The 15697-nt window shown below is 54.2% G+C and overlaps 1 protein-coding gene across 8 annotated transcripts in view; it reads left to right on the forward strand.

Moving 5' to 3' along the window:
* Positions 1 to 15326, forward strand: part of ARMC9 (armadillo repeat containing 9) — a 155786-nt gene extending 140460 nt beyond the window's left edge. For 2 of the 8 annotated variants that reach the window (XM_045078885.1, XM_045078886.1), the window contains exons 23-25: positions 499 to 610; positions 9400 to 9572; positions 11798 to 12524. In XM_045078885.1, coding sequence (XP_044934820.1) covers positions 499 to 610; positions 9400 to 9572; positions 11798 to 12009 — 497 coding nt within the window. In that variant the 3' untranslated portion in view covers positions 12010 to 12524. Of the gene's footprint in view, positions 1 to 498; positions 611 to 9399; positions 11719 to 11797 lie in introns of those variants that run through there. The other 6 variants (XM_045078888.1, XM_045078892.1, XM_045078887.1 and 3 more) reach the window with 5 other exon arrangements.
* The last annotated feature ends 371 nt before the right edge of the window (positions 15327 to 15697 follow it).

The following is a 15697-nucleotide window of genomic DNA, read 5'->3' on the forward strand; positions in this document are numbered from 1 at the left end:
AGGGCCATTCCTGCCCCTGTGGGTGGGCTGAGGGATTCAGGCCTGAAGAGGCCTGGGGCAGCTCAGGGGGAAAAGAGCCCCACCCCGGGATTGCTGAATTAGGTAGATAAAAATACAGGACACCCCAGGGGAACCTGGGTAGCTCCATTGGTTAAGCATCTGACTCTGGATCTCAGCACAGGTGTTGATCTTGGAGTTGTGCATCTGAGAGGCCAGGGGGGCCAGGAGAAGTAACGGGGCTGGAGGTCTCTGCTTCCCAGTGCTGGTGTGCTCCAGCTGGACCACTCACGCTGCACCGCCAGGTTGTAAGTCCACCAAGTGGCCCCCTGGAAAGTTCTCAGGCTGTGCAAGGAAGCAAGTCCTCATCCGTCAGCTCCAGGGAGCTATCAGGAGCTAGCCTGCGCACGTGCTTTTCTTGGCTTTTTGGTCTAGCCCAATAAGGAACATCCTCAAGGAGGTTCCAGAAGCAGAGTTGACTGAACTCTCTCTCCTCCCCAGCCACCAGGCACATCAGGCCAGGAGAATGGTTGCCAGCAGGACCTCAGGGAGAGGTTCGCCTATCCTCCGCAGAAGTCCCCGGCCAGGCCCCAGGCGGTGGAGCAACCACCAGGTAAAGATGGGGGTTGTCCCAGGAGGGCTCTCTCTGGTCCAGCCTCTGACTTTGATCTCAAAGGAGTATTTCTCCGGGGCCTGAAGCCCTGTAGGGGGGTGGGGGGGATGAGGTCACCACACCTGTTAACCTCAGAGCCCAAGGGGAGGCACCTGCCCCCTGGGTATTACCAGTTTTCAGACCGGAAGGAGAAGAAACTCATAAACATGCCCAAGGGACTTGTTTTAAGAACTGCAGGCTGAACACATTCATGGGGACCAGTGATTTGTAGTGACCTGTGAACAGTGTCCGATCCCAACTATTTGTTTTTGGAGAAGGTGGGATGGAGGGGAAAGACGGCGAACAGGATTAGTGAAATGGTTTGGCTCCGATGTCACCCTCCTAAACGAGAAACTGGATCCCACACAGAAAAAAAGGTATTTTCTCTTCCTCTGCACCAAATGAATGCGGCCTGGCCTCTGAGAGGTCACTTGGGGGGTTCTTTAGGAGCTAGGAAGTCTGGGCCTCCTTTCAGATCTGAGGCAGACCGCTCAGGGAGAGGGGCCTAGCCGGGGTGTCAGACCCAAGTCCAGGGCTAGGCTCCCCGGCTGCCCCCCGCCACTTCCTTCTGGCCACGCGGTGTCCTGCAGCCGGAGTCATTCCAAGATGGCAAAGCCAACCTCCTGCACGAAAGCCGTGGACCCTAGCCGGGTTTCCCATGGTGACACGCTCAGAGTCCCTGAATTAGAGGGGTTTTGCCTCCTCTAATCCTGTGCCTCCGCCTTCCTGTAGAACTGGGAAGTGTTGGCACAAGTGTGTCTGCGGCGAGCAGGACCCTGGCCGCTGGGGTGATGGCTGACCTTGGTCCCACCCGGAGCGCTGTGGAACAAAACGACTGCCTCCCAGACCCCTGAGACCTGCAGCTCTTTTCCCCTCACGGTGTGCAGGGCCCAACAGAACCTGCCCACTGGGCCTCCCCTAACTCAGGCCTGGCTGCCCTCCTTGCCAGCTCCACAGAGGGAAGCCACAGAAACAGCAGTTCCTGCTGAGTTTCAAGCCGCAGGAGCCCCTAGCTGCCAAGGCCGCCCCTGGACAGGCAGAAGGCCTAGCAGAGTGGGTTCCCACAGGGCAGCAAGTCCAAGAGGGGGCTGCAGCTTCTCCCCCTCTCCTAGCAGGCAGCAACCCCTAGCCTGCCTTTCCCATGCGGCTAGGCAGAGGCACTGCATACCAAGGCAGTTGGAGCTCCCAGGGGGCAGCAGAGCTCTGTGGGGTGGAGCCAGAGGACTTTGGGACCTGGACTGGGGTGGGGGAGGGGGGTCCCCTGACCAGCTGGGGACCCAGGGAGCCACCTCCCCCACCTGGCAGAATGGCTAAAGCTGTGCCCCGGGATTGGAAGTGCCCGAGGCCCTCAGGCTGGCCCACAGGTCAGGGGTTCTCTGGCTCTTGGCATCCTCCTGAAGTAGGGGGGCTCAAAAGGAGAGACCTTGGAGGGCTGGGCCAGAGCTGAGGCTGGGCCCCTGCCGCGTTTGCCCTCTGCGCCCGGGTCGGGACCCAAAAACAGTCCCCCGTCTCAGCCAGGCCACACCTGCCCTCCCACCACGAGCACCGGGTCTGTGGCCTTCCTGAAAGGCAGAATTCATTTCTGAGGCTTACTAGAGACAGTCCTCTCTCCCCAGAGCAAGTGTTTTCAGAGCAGGGGACCCCCAAAGGCCCTCCTGAGAAACATTCCCCCTGGTGACACCAGTGGAGTGACCCAATTGGCCCTCCAAGGTCCTGCTGGCACAAATCCCCCGTGGGGTTCGATCCATGGGTGCTCTTGCTCTAATGGCTGTCATGTGAATTCACCTCTTATTTTAAGTCTGGGAGGAGTGGGGTGGGTTCTGTTTGAAGAAGAGGAGGATGGAAAGGGAAGAAGGAGGCAGCTGGTCCCCCACCTTGCTTCCCCTCTGGCTATGTGACCACCACCTGCCACATTCTCTCCTCACCCCAGCCCCCCCCCCGCCGCTGCCCCAGGTTTCCGCTAAGCACCCCTTCCTCCCTCCTGACCCAAGTCCAGTCACACAGCCCCTTTCTCTCCCCGGTCCCTGAGTGCATCCCGCTGTCCTAAAAGATAAGGGCCATGGGGAGGGTGTCTGTCCCCTTGTCCCCACCTGGCACTGAGGAGGCTCTCAAAATCTCTGGTGGATGAATCAGGAGAAAGGGAGAGAGAATGGCTCTCTGCGTGGCTTGAGTGGGGGACGTTTGTCCCTCCGCTTTCCCCAGCTCCTCTCTCTCTCTGTCCTTAGAGTGAGGACAGCCCCTTGCCCCAGGAGACGCGCCAGTGGGTGGGCGCTGCTTGACTGACTGCCTGTTTCCCATGGAAGGCCCTGGAGCTGCGGGTGTGGGGAAATGGTGGGTTGAAGGATACTCTCTTCGTTTAACCCCAGAGAGGAGGTGGTTTGAAGACAACCGAAGCTCCAGCTCCACTCCACCGGCTTCCAGTCCCTGGTCTTGCTGGGAAATTGCCTTCCTAAAAGGCAGAGGGTTAAAGCTTCAGGCCCCGTGAGCCCACTGCCTCCATCCCCCTCCACATACCCAAGTGTTCCTGTTCCCGTGTTCCCTGTCTGCTTCTCAGAGTCCTTACCATCGAGCAGCTCGAGAACCATTGTGTTAAGCAGGGTCCTGCAGAGAGGAGCCCGCCCGACCGGCTGGCAGGCATTGGCCTGGCTGGTGCCTCCCTCTATCCCAGGGAGCCACGGGGGAGCAGGTTCCCAGATCCAGGCCCGGGCCCAGCTCAGAAACAGACAGGGTCAGAGTTTCTGTTGTGCCACCAACAGGAAATGACTCTTCAGCAAGTATTATGGCTTTTAGAACGTGAAGAGAGATTTTACATATATCTAGGTATGCTTTATCTCCCCGCATTTGTCCCCAGAGGGCATGCGGCAGCTGTGAGGACCCCTCCAGTGCCTCCCACTAAAAGAAACTGGAAACTGAGAACAAGCAAGTCAGGGGAATGAAGACAGGAGCCCGACGTGTTCACGTGCACAAACACGTGCGTACGCTCGCACACACGTGAACTGTTGGCTGATGTGTGTATTTGCCTTCATCCGGTGTCACCCCACGCCTTGCTGCTTTCTGGGCTGTGGTGTAGCGTGGACGAAATCTCCATGGCTGTGACCAAGACCCCTTGGCGAGCCCCGACGAGCAGTTCTCTGAGGGGACCCCAGAGCACACACCATCTGTACCTTCCTGCAGACAATGGTCCCAGAGAGCTGAAGGGACACAGGGTCCCCCGCCCTGGGGAACACTCAGCTGGGAGATGATGACTCAGCAGCATTCCAAACACAAGTACAGATTAAATATCTCCAGAAGCCTCTGATTGCTCTTCCCCTCCACACAATGCTCCCATTGATGAGCTGAGATCATCTCCGTGGGCCCGGCCTCTCTAATAAATAATTCGTCTATCTTGCAGGCCACCTCCCAGTTTACCCATACCGTGAAGTTTACCTACTATTCAGCACCACTATTCCCATCGCAATTGACTTCCCCCTATCACAGGTCATTGCCGTCCTGAATCTCCTGTCCACGTGCTTTTCCTGCCCGGCCCTAATCCGGCCTCATTCCTCCTAAACCATCACCATTTCCTGGCTCTGGCTCCCTGCTGCTCAGACTGCTGAGCTCACCCTTTGAGGGGCCTGGGGGCCCGGAAGCCACACTGGCCAGCCCACCCCCCAACCCCACCTCACATGGTCCTCATCCCTACAGGAGTCAGGAGCAGTGATCAGCACCTTCAGTCAACAGCACCACCTGCTGCAGCAGCCTCCCACATGGTTTGGGCTCCACCAAGCCAAGGAGGGCCTCTTTGGTGCCCTCCAGCCCCAGAGAAGGAGCCAGAAGGAGCCCCTGTCTGAGGGTGCTCTTCTCCCCAGCAGCAAGGTTACTAACATGGCCAAACAAAGGTCATGCCCAGGGCCAAGAAGAGGCTGATTTTGAAGGTGTACTAGTCAGGGTTCTCCAGAGAAAGAGAATTAACAGGGAGGGGGTGGGCAGGAGGGGGTGGTTGTAAGGATTTGGCTCACATGATTGTAGACACTTGGCCAGTCCAAACTCTACAGGGTAGGCCCACAAGCTAGAGACCCAGGGAAGAGTTTCAATTGAAGTCCAAAGTCAGTCTTCTGGCACCATTCCTTCCTACTCAGAGGAGAGCGATCTTTGACTCTTCGTGCCCTCAACTGATTAGATGAGACCCACCCACACTGCGGAGGACAATGTACTGTGCTCACGATCCACCTATTTAAATGTTAATCTCATCCAAAAAACACCTGCACATAAGTATCCAGAATCACGTTTGACCAGATATTTAGGCATCATGGCCCAACAAAGTTGATTCATAAAATGAACGCACACACATAAGAGTTTTCATAACACATCGCCAAACCGCTCTCCCAAAGGTTGGAGCCCTTTTCTGGTTGCCTGGGGGTCGGGAGATTATAGATTCCTAGCCCTGCGACCCAGACCTTTTCTCCCTTCACTTCTTACCCACTCATCTCAGCGTCCCCCATCCCCACAAGCTGACCTTGCTGCCCCTTGGCTCTAAGGCCCCGTACAGTGAAGCTGCCCAACCATCCCAGGCCTTCCCAGCTAGCTCCTTCAAATCTGGCCTCCCTGTCCCATGACTCTGTGATGGACATCACTGGTGACCCAAGGCTACCACCCATGGCCAGGAATAGCTGCCAGTGCTCCCTGAGTAGTCTGTGCTAGTTTCTCATAGTGATTCCTTCTTGAAATGTAAGAGGGCTATGTTTTAACTGACTGAACCCCCCAGGTGACCCCAATAAGGCTAATTTTAAAACGGTCAAGATGGTAACTTTTTTCCTCTTGGAATTACTTTTATTTTTTAATTTTTTTAAATTTAAATTCAATTAATTAACATATAGCATATTATTAATTTCAGAGGTAGAGTTCAGTGATTCATCAGTGGCATCGAACACCCAGTGCTCATTCCATCATGTGCCCTCCTTAATGTCCATCACCCAGTTATGCCACACTCCCACCCCTTCCCCTCCAGCAGCCCTGTTTGTTTCCTATGATTAAGAGTCTCTTATGGTTTGTGTCCCTCTCTGATTTCGTCTTATTTTACTTTCCTCCTCCCTCCCCCTGTTTTGTTTCTTAAGGGCCATGTATGAGTAATAATCAACTGCTATAACAAAAATCAAAACATCAAAATTAGAATAGCAAAATAGGGGGGAAAGGTCATTTGAACCACATAATATTAAAAGAAAACTACCTTGGGGCACCTGGCTGGCTCAGTCAGTAGAGCACAAGGCTCTTGATCCTGGGCTAGTGAGTTCAAGCCCCAGGCTGGGCATAGAGCTTACTTACTCACATACATACATATGTACATTGTTTTAAATAAAGAAAAATCATTTTAAACTTTAATAAAATGCTGTAGGGTTAAATCTCCCACATCATTTTTCTTTTCTTTGTTTTTTAAAGATTTTATTTATTTATTAAAGTATGAAAGAGAGAACTAGCAGGGGGACGAGTATCCTTTTCAATCTGGTATCTAAGATTTCCTGCCTAGGGCCGCCTGGGTGGCTCAGTTAAGTAGCTGACTCCAGATTTCAACTCAGGTCATGATCTCAGGGTCCTGGCATCGAGCCCCACGTTGGGCTCCACGCTCAGCAGGAATCTGCTTCAGGATTCTCCCTCTCCCTCAGTTTCTGCCCCCACCCCCGGCCTGCTTGCTCACTCTCTCTCTCTAAAATAAATAAATCTTTTTTTTTTAATTTATTCATTTGAGAGAGAGAGATAGAAAAAGCATGAGTAGGTGGAGGGGCAGAGGGAGAAGCAGGCTCCCCACTGAGCAGAAAGCCCAACTCAGGACTCAATCCTGAGATCATGACCCAAGCTGAAGGCAGACACTTAACCACCTGAGCCACTCAGGTACCCTTAAAATAAATAAATCTTTTAAAAAAATAAATAAATAAGAGATGCCCTAGTGGCTCAGCTCAGCAGACCCGAGCGTCTGCCCTCAGCTCAGGTCACGATCCCAGGGTCCTGGGATTGAGCCCCACATTGGGCTTCCTGGCCAGCGGGGAGCCTGCTTCTCCCTTTCTCTGCTGCTCCCCCTGCTTATGCTCATTCTCTCTCTGTCAAATAAATGAAATATTTTTAAAATAAATAAATAATCAACTAATTTTTTAAAAAGGAGATTTCCTACTTAAAGTATGGGCACTTTTTATGCCACTTTTCTCCTAAATTTGAATTTGGAAATTTTTCAGATGTTTGTTTTATTTTTCTTTTTTTTTCTTTTTCTTTTTTTTTTTTTAGATTTTATTTATTTATTTGACAGAGAGAAATCACAAGTAGGCAGAGAGGCAGGCAGAGAGAGAGAGAGAGAGAGGAGGAAGCAGGCTCCCTGCTGAGCAGAGAGCCCGATGCGGGACTCGATCCCAGGACCCTGAGATCATGACCTGAGCCGAAGGCAGCGGCTTAACCCACTGAGCCACCCAGACGCCCATATTTTTCTAATGATTAAAATATTCTCCCTGTAAAAAAAGAAGGGAGGGAGGAAAAGAGGGTAGGAAGGAGGGAAGGAAGGGGCATATGGAAATATAGAATTGATTCAAATAAGAAATTTCAGTTTCAGGGCACCTGGGTGGCTCCGTGGGTTAAAGCCTCTGCCTTCGGCTCAGGTCATGATCCCAGGGTCCTGGGATCAAGCCCCACATCTAGCTCTCTGCTTAGCAGGGAGCCTACTTCCCCCTCTCCCATCCTGCCTCTCTACCTACTTGTGATCTCTGTCAAATAAATAAATAAAATCTTTTAAAAAAAGAAAGAAAGAAAGAAATTCCCGTTTCCTTCCAGGTCCCACTCCCCAGAGTCAAAACCCCCATTTAAGGGGCCTGCGATTGACCTCAGCACAGCCTCCCTTGCAAAATCATCACAGCTATTTGAGAGACAGGTGGGGAAACTGAGGCTCTCCAAAGGTCAGCATACTTGCGTACGTTCAGTCACTAGCTGGAGGGTCGCAGAGCAGGACTGAGGGTCTGGGCCCTCCCAGGGAGCACAACCCCTGCCCCCCGCACCTGCCTCCACTTCCCCCTCTGTGTGTGCACACAGACGCACAGGCATGCTCCCCACACCGTTCACCGAGGGGGCCTGACTCACTCTCCTAGCTCAACAGCTGTTTGGTGCACACCAACTGTATGAAGTCCACGGACTAAGGGACCCGCTTAGGGCAGGGGAGACGGACCTGCCATAGACAGAGTGCATGCCCAGCTGCTAGCTGAGCCGATGTGTCCAGTGAATGTGTTCATTCACTGGGGATGGCAACCCCGAGTGACAGCCTGGGACTCTGGTCTTTGGAGTTACAGTCAGGAAAATGGGCGTGTAGATAGCAGGGACCCCAGAAGTCAAGGTGGGAGCAAGGTGTAGACAGCTCCATGACAGCCATACAGCAAAGGGCTGGGCAGGGGGGAATCCCACAGAGCCAGGCCCCCACTCCTAGGACTTTTGCACTTTTCGGTGCAAAGCTGAGGGTGCCAGCTCCAAGACTAGCCCACCGCATCTCTGGGAGGCCACCCTTCGGGGCTGGCAGCCTGGTGGTATATGGAGAAGAGCTGGCTAGGAGATCCCACTGGGCTCAGATCTTGGCCTCACAACCTGCGCATTACGCGTGTGGCCTTGGGAAAGTTCACAAACGTGGGACCTCAGTTTCTCCATCCGAAAAATGGGGAAGTAATGCCTGGCCCCCCACCACCACCACCCACAGGAGTGTTTGGGGGCTAAATGTCACCCTCTTTGCGTGGCCCTGGCCACCACATCTAAAATTAGTTTTCTATTGCTGCTCTAACAAATGACCTCAAGCGTAGAAACCTGAACACACAAAGGTATGGCCTCACAGTCCAGTCGGTCAGAAGCCCCACACCGCTCTCATGGGGCTGGAATAGAAGTGTGCACAGGACACACAGCTTCCCGAGTTCCATGGGAAAATCTTTTCTCTGCCTTTTCCGGCTTCTGGAGGCCGCCTGCCTTCTTTGACTCCCGGCCCCTTCCACCGTCTTCAAAGCCAGGCAGGCAGGCATCTCTGTGCCCTTCTTCACAGTCATGCTCCCTTCTCTCTCTTCTTCTGCCCCCTCTCCCACTTTTCCTTTTTATGATTTTATTTGTCAGAGAGAGAGAGGAAGAGAGAGCACAAGGAGGGGGAGCAGCAGGCAGAGGGGGAAGGGGCTCCCCACTGAGCAAGAAACCCGATGTGGGACTCGATCCCAGGACCCTTGGATCATGACCTGAGCCAAAGGCAGATGCTTTACCAACTGAGCCACCCAAGTGGCCCTCCCTCTCCCACTTTTAAGGACCCTCCTGGTTTCCGTGGGCTCACCCTGATAGTCTAGAATAATCTCCCTGTGGCAAAGTCAGAAGATTTGCAACCTCTGTTCTACCGCAGTTACATTCTCCTTTGTCATAAAAGGTCCCAGGGAGTAGGACAGAATGGGGGACAGCTACTCTGCCGGCCACACCTTCCCTGGCCATCCTACCTCACACTTCAAGAATCCCCCAGGCTCCCAGTCCCCCTTCTCGGCTTCATCTCCTCCGTAGCCTTTAATTCCTTTTTTTTTTTTTTAATCTTCCTCTTCCTGTAGAGTGTGTGTTCCCTGGGGGCAGGGATGTATGCCCCTGGGTGCCCTGCCCTACCCCACCCCTACCCTGTGCCCAGGGCCGTGCCTGTCTGGCCTTTTGGTGCTCAGACAGGGAGTTCCTTCCTTCTCCTGCCACTCCCCTAAGTATGCAGTAGCCCTGACTGTAGACTGTGTGTTTCCTTCCAGGGAATTTACATCAGCCTTCCCCTGTGAGCCCCGGACCCCCAGCACCCCGGCAATCCTGGACCTGAACCCACCCAAGGCCAAGGCATCCACTCTGGCCCCTCGGTTCTCTCCATGCGGCCCCCAGCAGGCCAGCCGCCCTGGCTCCGTGTTGTCCTCCACGAGGGGCCCACAGAGTAAGTCAGACCAGAGGGCAGGGCGCTGTGTTTGTCTGGGCCCCACAGGCGAAAGGGAAAGCCAGGGCCCTCGCCAGTGTCTCCTCCTGCCCTAGAAACCAGTTCTCCACTCATCTTCCCATGTATGCCATTGCCATGAGCCTTGGGGGCTCACACACAGCCCAGCAGATGGGGACCATCTCTGGGCAGTGTCACTCAGAGCAAAGACTCCCCCACCTCTGTGATTGCCCCTGGAATCTGGACCTGCCTTCCAGTGGGGGGCAGCCAACAGCTACTCAGGCAGCCTGGAAACCAAACCCGAGCAGGTGCCTTGGAGGCAGCCACCCCAGTGACTAAGGGGGCCCTGGGGGCCTCCCTCCTGCCATTTTAGACACTGGAGAGACCACTTCCTCTCTCTATCTCCTCCTAGCCTGGGCCAGTTGGCCACCTCCTCCACTCCCCAGCTGAGCCTGGACCTTTCTAAAGAGTTTTAACTAAAAATAAGGGAGAGAGGCCTGGCTGGTGTAGTCAGAGGAGAACACGACCCTCGATCTCAGGGTCGTAGGTTCGAGCCCCAGGCTGGGTGTAGTGATTACTTAAAAATAAAATGTTTTTTAAAATAAATAAATAAAAGAAATCAAAATAAAGGAAAACAAAAGTGAAAAAGAGGATGTCAAGCAACAAAAAAATCTGTCACACTCAGGATATATGCATTTCTGCCACTGTACTGCCCCACACTCTCCCTGCCCCCATCATTTCCTGCCAAAGCCCCGGGCATTCTGGTCAACCCGAGACCTGCTGGGCTAGCCATGTGGTTAATGGGCCGTGCCTGGAAAGCCGGCCCAGCCCTCCCTCTTCTCCGGAGCCTCTCTGGGGGTTAACACGGAGCCACGCCCCAGCCCCTGCTACCCTCCCCGCCGTCCCCAGCAGCAGTGCAGCTCCAGCTGCTGCTTCACACGGGCCGAAGGAAGCCCCCGCAGGTGCCAGGAGCTCATGGCCGGAGAGAGGTGGCCGGGCCCAGCCCTGGCGGGCAGTAACTGCAGCAGCAACAGCCGGGACCCTGCGGGCTCCCCCGGGCCCTGCCCGTGCCTGATAGCTCAGCTAGCAGCAGACCCGTGTCCCATGGCCTCGACAAACAACAAAACCATTGCCCGCAAACTCAGCGAGTACCCCCCGCCAAGCTGCCTGCTTCCTGGGAGGAAAGAGCATGGCCACGTGAGGCGTGTCCGGGCCGCAGAGCCAGTGACCTGGGGGAAGGGAAGGTTCTCTGTATTCTGTATGCACAGAGCCAGCTGAAAGAAGGGCCTATACGAGACAGAGGGGACTCTGTGCGGATGCCGCCTCCGTGCTGGCAGCTGGCGCTGGCTTTTCTTCTCCAGGGAGCCCATCTTACAGGAAGTGAGGACAGTTCCTTCCCCGGTGTCACCATCCCGTTGCCTGAGAACCAGCCAGCTTCCCCCTCTGGCCCAGCGGGCAGCTGCAGGTGACAGATGTGGAGAGACAGTGGTCCACAAGCCCCCAGGTGGCTTCGGGACCTGAGGCAAGGCTGGCTGTCCCGGCAGTCCCCTCCACGGGCTCCTGTCGCTGCCCATCTCAGGTTGTCCCCTCACGCACAGTGGCTGGTAGGCAGCATGAACCCCACCAGTGAGCTCTTCACCTCAGGAGCCTGTGCAGAGGAGGGGGCGGCAGCTGAAAACCCAGCCAGGGAAGGCAGGGGCAGACTAGGCCTCGTTGAAACCAGCACTCCTCTCTCCAGTCAGCTGGGAGAAAAACTGTGGGGACTTAGGACAAGGGACACCCATCCTCAAGCCATATTCCGGAGCACCAGATCGGTTGTTCTCGTCCTCTTTTGAAATCTGGTAAGACTGTGATCTAGTCCCAGATACAGCTTGGAAGCCAAAGCTGCTCTCGATCTTCTGCACACGTGTTTTTAAGTCCTCCTAGGACCGTGTAACCCACTTTCCTCTAGTAAGATTGTAAACACAAGAAGCTCCGATGGCAAAATGACTAGTCCCCATTGGGGAGGATTGTGCTGGCCCCTTGCGGAGGGTGACGTCAGAGCCCGTGTCCTAGGACAGAGCCAGCAATGTCACCCAAGCGAGGAGCAGGATCTGACCTCTCCTGAAATAGGAGTATTTGAAATAAAAGTATCAATATTTAGATGGTACTTGGGTGTGGTATGGGCTGTGTGTGTGTGTGTGTGTGTGTGTGTGTGTGTGTGAATAAAATTGGGTATTATCCCCCAGGCATTCCGTCTGCCCTGACTATGCCCTTAGTGAAGACATCTTTGTGGTCCAACAGGACAAAAATAGAAGATAAGCATTGCATTTTCCAGTGGCCTCCTCACTCCTCAAAAAAGCCAGCAGAGGGGGTAGACAGAAGAACATTAGAGCAGGCAAGTGGCCGGGTCACCCCCAAGATGTCTGTAAACCCATCAGAGGCTAGGACCCTGGGTTAATCTTGTGAGCTCTTGGCAGTAGCACCAAGGGCGGGGCGCATGAGAACTCTGTGGTTCTGAGACTGGCCTGGAGGCCACATCCAGATTCTCTAGAAATGTCTGAGCCCCTCTGTGTTCCTGGGGAAGAAAGCTGTGGAGAGCAAGACCCTACCTTCTTCTTGGGAATGTCCACCTCCAGGCTCTCTCCACCTCCTGACTAAGAGAAAATGTCAAGGCTTATCTCCAGTACCTGTGGACAAGGTCACACAGGGAAAGCAGAGACTGGGTCCCTGAGATGGGGTCACTCCGTGGTGAGACTTTAAAGAGTGGCTACAGATGAACAGCAGGGAAACGTGATGGAAAAATCTCTCCTGGTCTCCCCAGTAAATCCACTCCCTTTCAGATTCCTCAGATGCCGCTGACTGGCACAGCCTTTCCCGTCTCCAGAACTCTGGAAGGACGAGAAGAGGAATGGGTTCCCCTCGTCTCCATGGTATCAAGGCAACTGTTGTTTCTCCCCCAGACCTACAGATGGGCTAAAAACCTGATTTGTAAACGTCTGGCCACTTCGGGAGAAGAAAAAAGTCTGTTAGAGATTTGGGAAGTAGCCAGCTCTGTATCAGACGACACTGAAATCACCAGGTACAGCCCGAGTGGTTCTCCGGGCTAAGTAAATACCGCCCCGTCTCCACACCACGCCCTGGGAGACTCCTCTCACCGGCATACGTGTCCACATCCCCAGGCTGATGGCCAGCAAGAACCTTGGTAAAACACCAGCAGCTTCTTCATAAACATCCCGGCTGTCTGCTGGCCTCGCTGAGTTGGCTGGGGTCACACATGAACATGACCTACAGGAGAGAAGCAAGGACATGAGTAAATGCAGATGGTTTCAAAGGTCATCTGGACATCTGGTCATACAGCCAGCTCCTAGGATTTGCCCATGAAACCCACCCAGGGAGCCACGGTGGAGAGCCTGTGGAAATTTTGAGAATGGTGGGCCCTCGGGAAGATCCCTTCTTCCCCCGGAAGCTGACCGCAGCTCTCCAGGTTCCTGGCCCCCTAATCTCTCCTGAGTAGAACTCGATCTCATTTTGCTTCCTTTACAGCAAGGTGTCAATGCCTGACAACAGCTTAAATTATGACCCTTGGTGGGAATATAATAGACAGGTGGAGGTTTGAGATCCAGTCAGATCCCAGAGGTCAATCATTCAGTAGGTTGGGAAGGATTTAGCCCAAATCAAAAGAAGTAAACCAGAAGCAAAGGCACAGATAGGATTAATGCATAAATTCCATGACAAACTTTTTAAATTAAAACAAGAGCTGACCCTGTGCTTATAGGATCTTACCTTGCTTGCCAAATCCTAATCCTGGCCCCAATTCCAATAAAACTTTTTTTTACAGAAATGGGCAGCCAGTTCACCGAATTGATTTCTCTAATATTGCGTTAAAATATCTCTTGTCTTGATTCCTAAGTTTCAGGATACTACCTTCCATTTTGTGTGCAAGGTGAATGCCCCACTTGCCTTACCCGCATCCTGGCCCAGGATCGAGGGGGGTCCTCCTGGGCCCCTGGCAGTGTGCCAATGACCCAGCCTCACAGCCAGATGGCTGGCCTGCCTGCCCGTTGGGCTATCTTCATCTGTCCACATACCGTTTGTGGTGCATTGGGCTGAGGAGTGGTTCGCTTTGCTTTGCACATAACAAACTACACCCAAAACACGTGGCTTAAAACAACTTATTAGCTTTATGGTTATGTGGCTCTGCGATGGGGCTGGACTCCAGTGGGCGCTTCTGTTGTGTTTGGCTGGACCCAGATGTGTGTCTGTGCTCAGAAGGCCATCGAGAGCCTCACTCGTCTGACAGCCAGCTGTTGGCTGGGTTCTGAGTTGTCCTCCGCGAGGCCTCTCGTCCCGCAGCAGCCGGCTGGCCTGGGCGCCTTCCCCAGTGGCCTCAGGATTCTGGCTGCAGAGAGAGAGACATGAAGCCCCAGGGCTGCTCGGGGGTTTCTACCTGCACCGTGTTTACTCTTCTCCCATTGGCCAAAGCTGGTCACACGACCAAGGCCAACAGTCCGTGCAGCGAGATGAGACTACGGGGCCACTGAGCGAACCCAGGGCCCGACCCAGACAACGCACGACATCAAAGCATTCAGAATTTTACCTCGCTGCTCAGAACCAAGGCTTTCAGGGTGGTTTTCCGCCCCCATGGTGTGACATTTTGATTCAGTTCAGCAAACAGCCTCTGGAACCACTCTGTGCTGGGACGCGGAGTGTTGCGATTTTGTGGGAATCCCATTTGCTTGGTGGGGCTTCCACCGGCAGGAGCAAGTGAAGTGGGGGAGGCTGTCTCTCACAGGTCCTCTTGCCTCGACAGCCCCCTCCCTGGGGAGGTGGTCATGGCTGGGTGCAGGCGGAGTAGGAGCTGCAGCACTATAGGGCTGGTGGGGGGGAGTGTTTCCTAGGGTTCCTGGGTTAAGGCCAGGCTGGTCAATCCAAACCAGATAGAGCGGGGGTAGGGGAGAGGGGGAGGGCTTGGTAAGCTCTGCAGGGGTCTTATCTAAGGGGCACACCAGCTGAGGAGCTGAGAAGCAGGAGATGCCAGGGCCTTGGGGAATCATATCTTATAAGCTTCTGCCTTGGTGGACTTCCTGGAGGAGGTGGTGGTGCTGAGAGAAAGTCAGGCCTCCAGCAGCCTACACCGAGTGCCCTGTTGAAGAAGGTGGAGGAAGTGGGAGTGTGCATGGGCTCACAGAGGAGGGCACTAGGGAAGTGAGAAAGTGAGGGCAGAACGAGGGGTGAGAGAAAAAATAGGGGCTAGTGCAGGAAGCCTCCTGGGAGGGGGACAGGCGACATGCACTCTGGAGGGGGCAGAACAGGGCATCAGGGTGATCACCACTGTCTGAGCTGGAGGGCATGGAGAAGAGCCTGACTGCTGAGGCGCCTTCCAGAGAGCTGTAGGGCCAAGGGTCAGCCCAGCCCTGAGATAGGCTGGGAAGGCACCAGGGGCTATGGGAGGAGGGTGTCCTGCAGAGGGAAGGCGGGGCAAGTCGACAGCATGAGCGCTCAGAGGGGAGACCAGAGCGAAGGCCACGGGGCAGTGACCTTGAAGGGTCCTGAGGAGCAGGCTTCCACCAGGCCCTCCTCTGGATCCTGGGCCAGAGGCCATGGTGTCCCCAAGCCACCTTGTACCCACTCGTAAGAGCTGATCGCTAAATTTTCGTGAGTTCTGTGAGCGACCATTAAACATAACCATCAACGAAACTGAAGTTATAGAAACTTACAATTAAATAAATTCTATTTGTAAAAGGTAATAAATACTCAAAACTCATCCCTTCCGAATTATTGTCTATGTCCCGGGGGTTATTCGCATCTGTCGTATCTGTAAGCGGGAGATAGGATATAATCAAGGCTACAGTACGTCTCTTCCCAACTCTGTCTTCGGGGACATCATGTTGATAGCTCAGAATCGGCCATGCTGGGCATACGTACACCCCCAAAACTGGGAAATACTACCCCCCAGGATTCTCCCCACCAGAGAGCTGGTTGTTACATTGGCCAGCACACCAGTGACAGGAGTGTGCAGAGACATGCAGCCCAAGAGAGAATGCTGGCTGGACCAGAGATGGTACAGGGAGTCGGAAGCAACAGGGTAGTGTGTGCCCCCAAAGTGGCAGCTATTCCAGAAGCTTCCGTCCACACCTGCTGCCCCA

Source organism: Mustela putorius, unplaced genomic scaffold, assembly GCF_011764305.1.
Source record: "Mustela putorius furo isolate JIRA1106 unplaced genomic scaffold, ASM1176430v1.1 tig00000275_pilon_pilon_pilon, whole genome shotgun sequence".
NCBI lineage: Eukaryota > Metazoa > Chordata > Mammalia > Carnivora > Mustelidae > Mustela > Mustela putorius.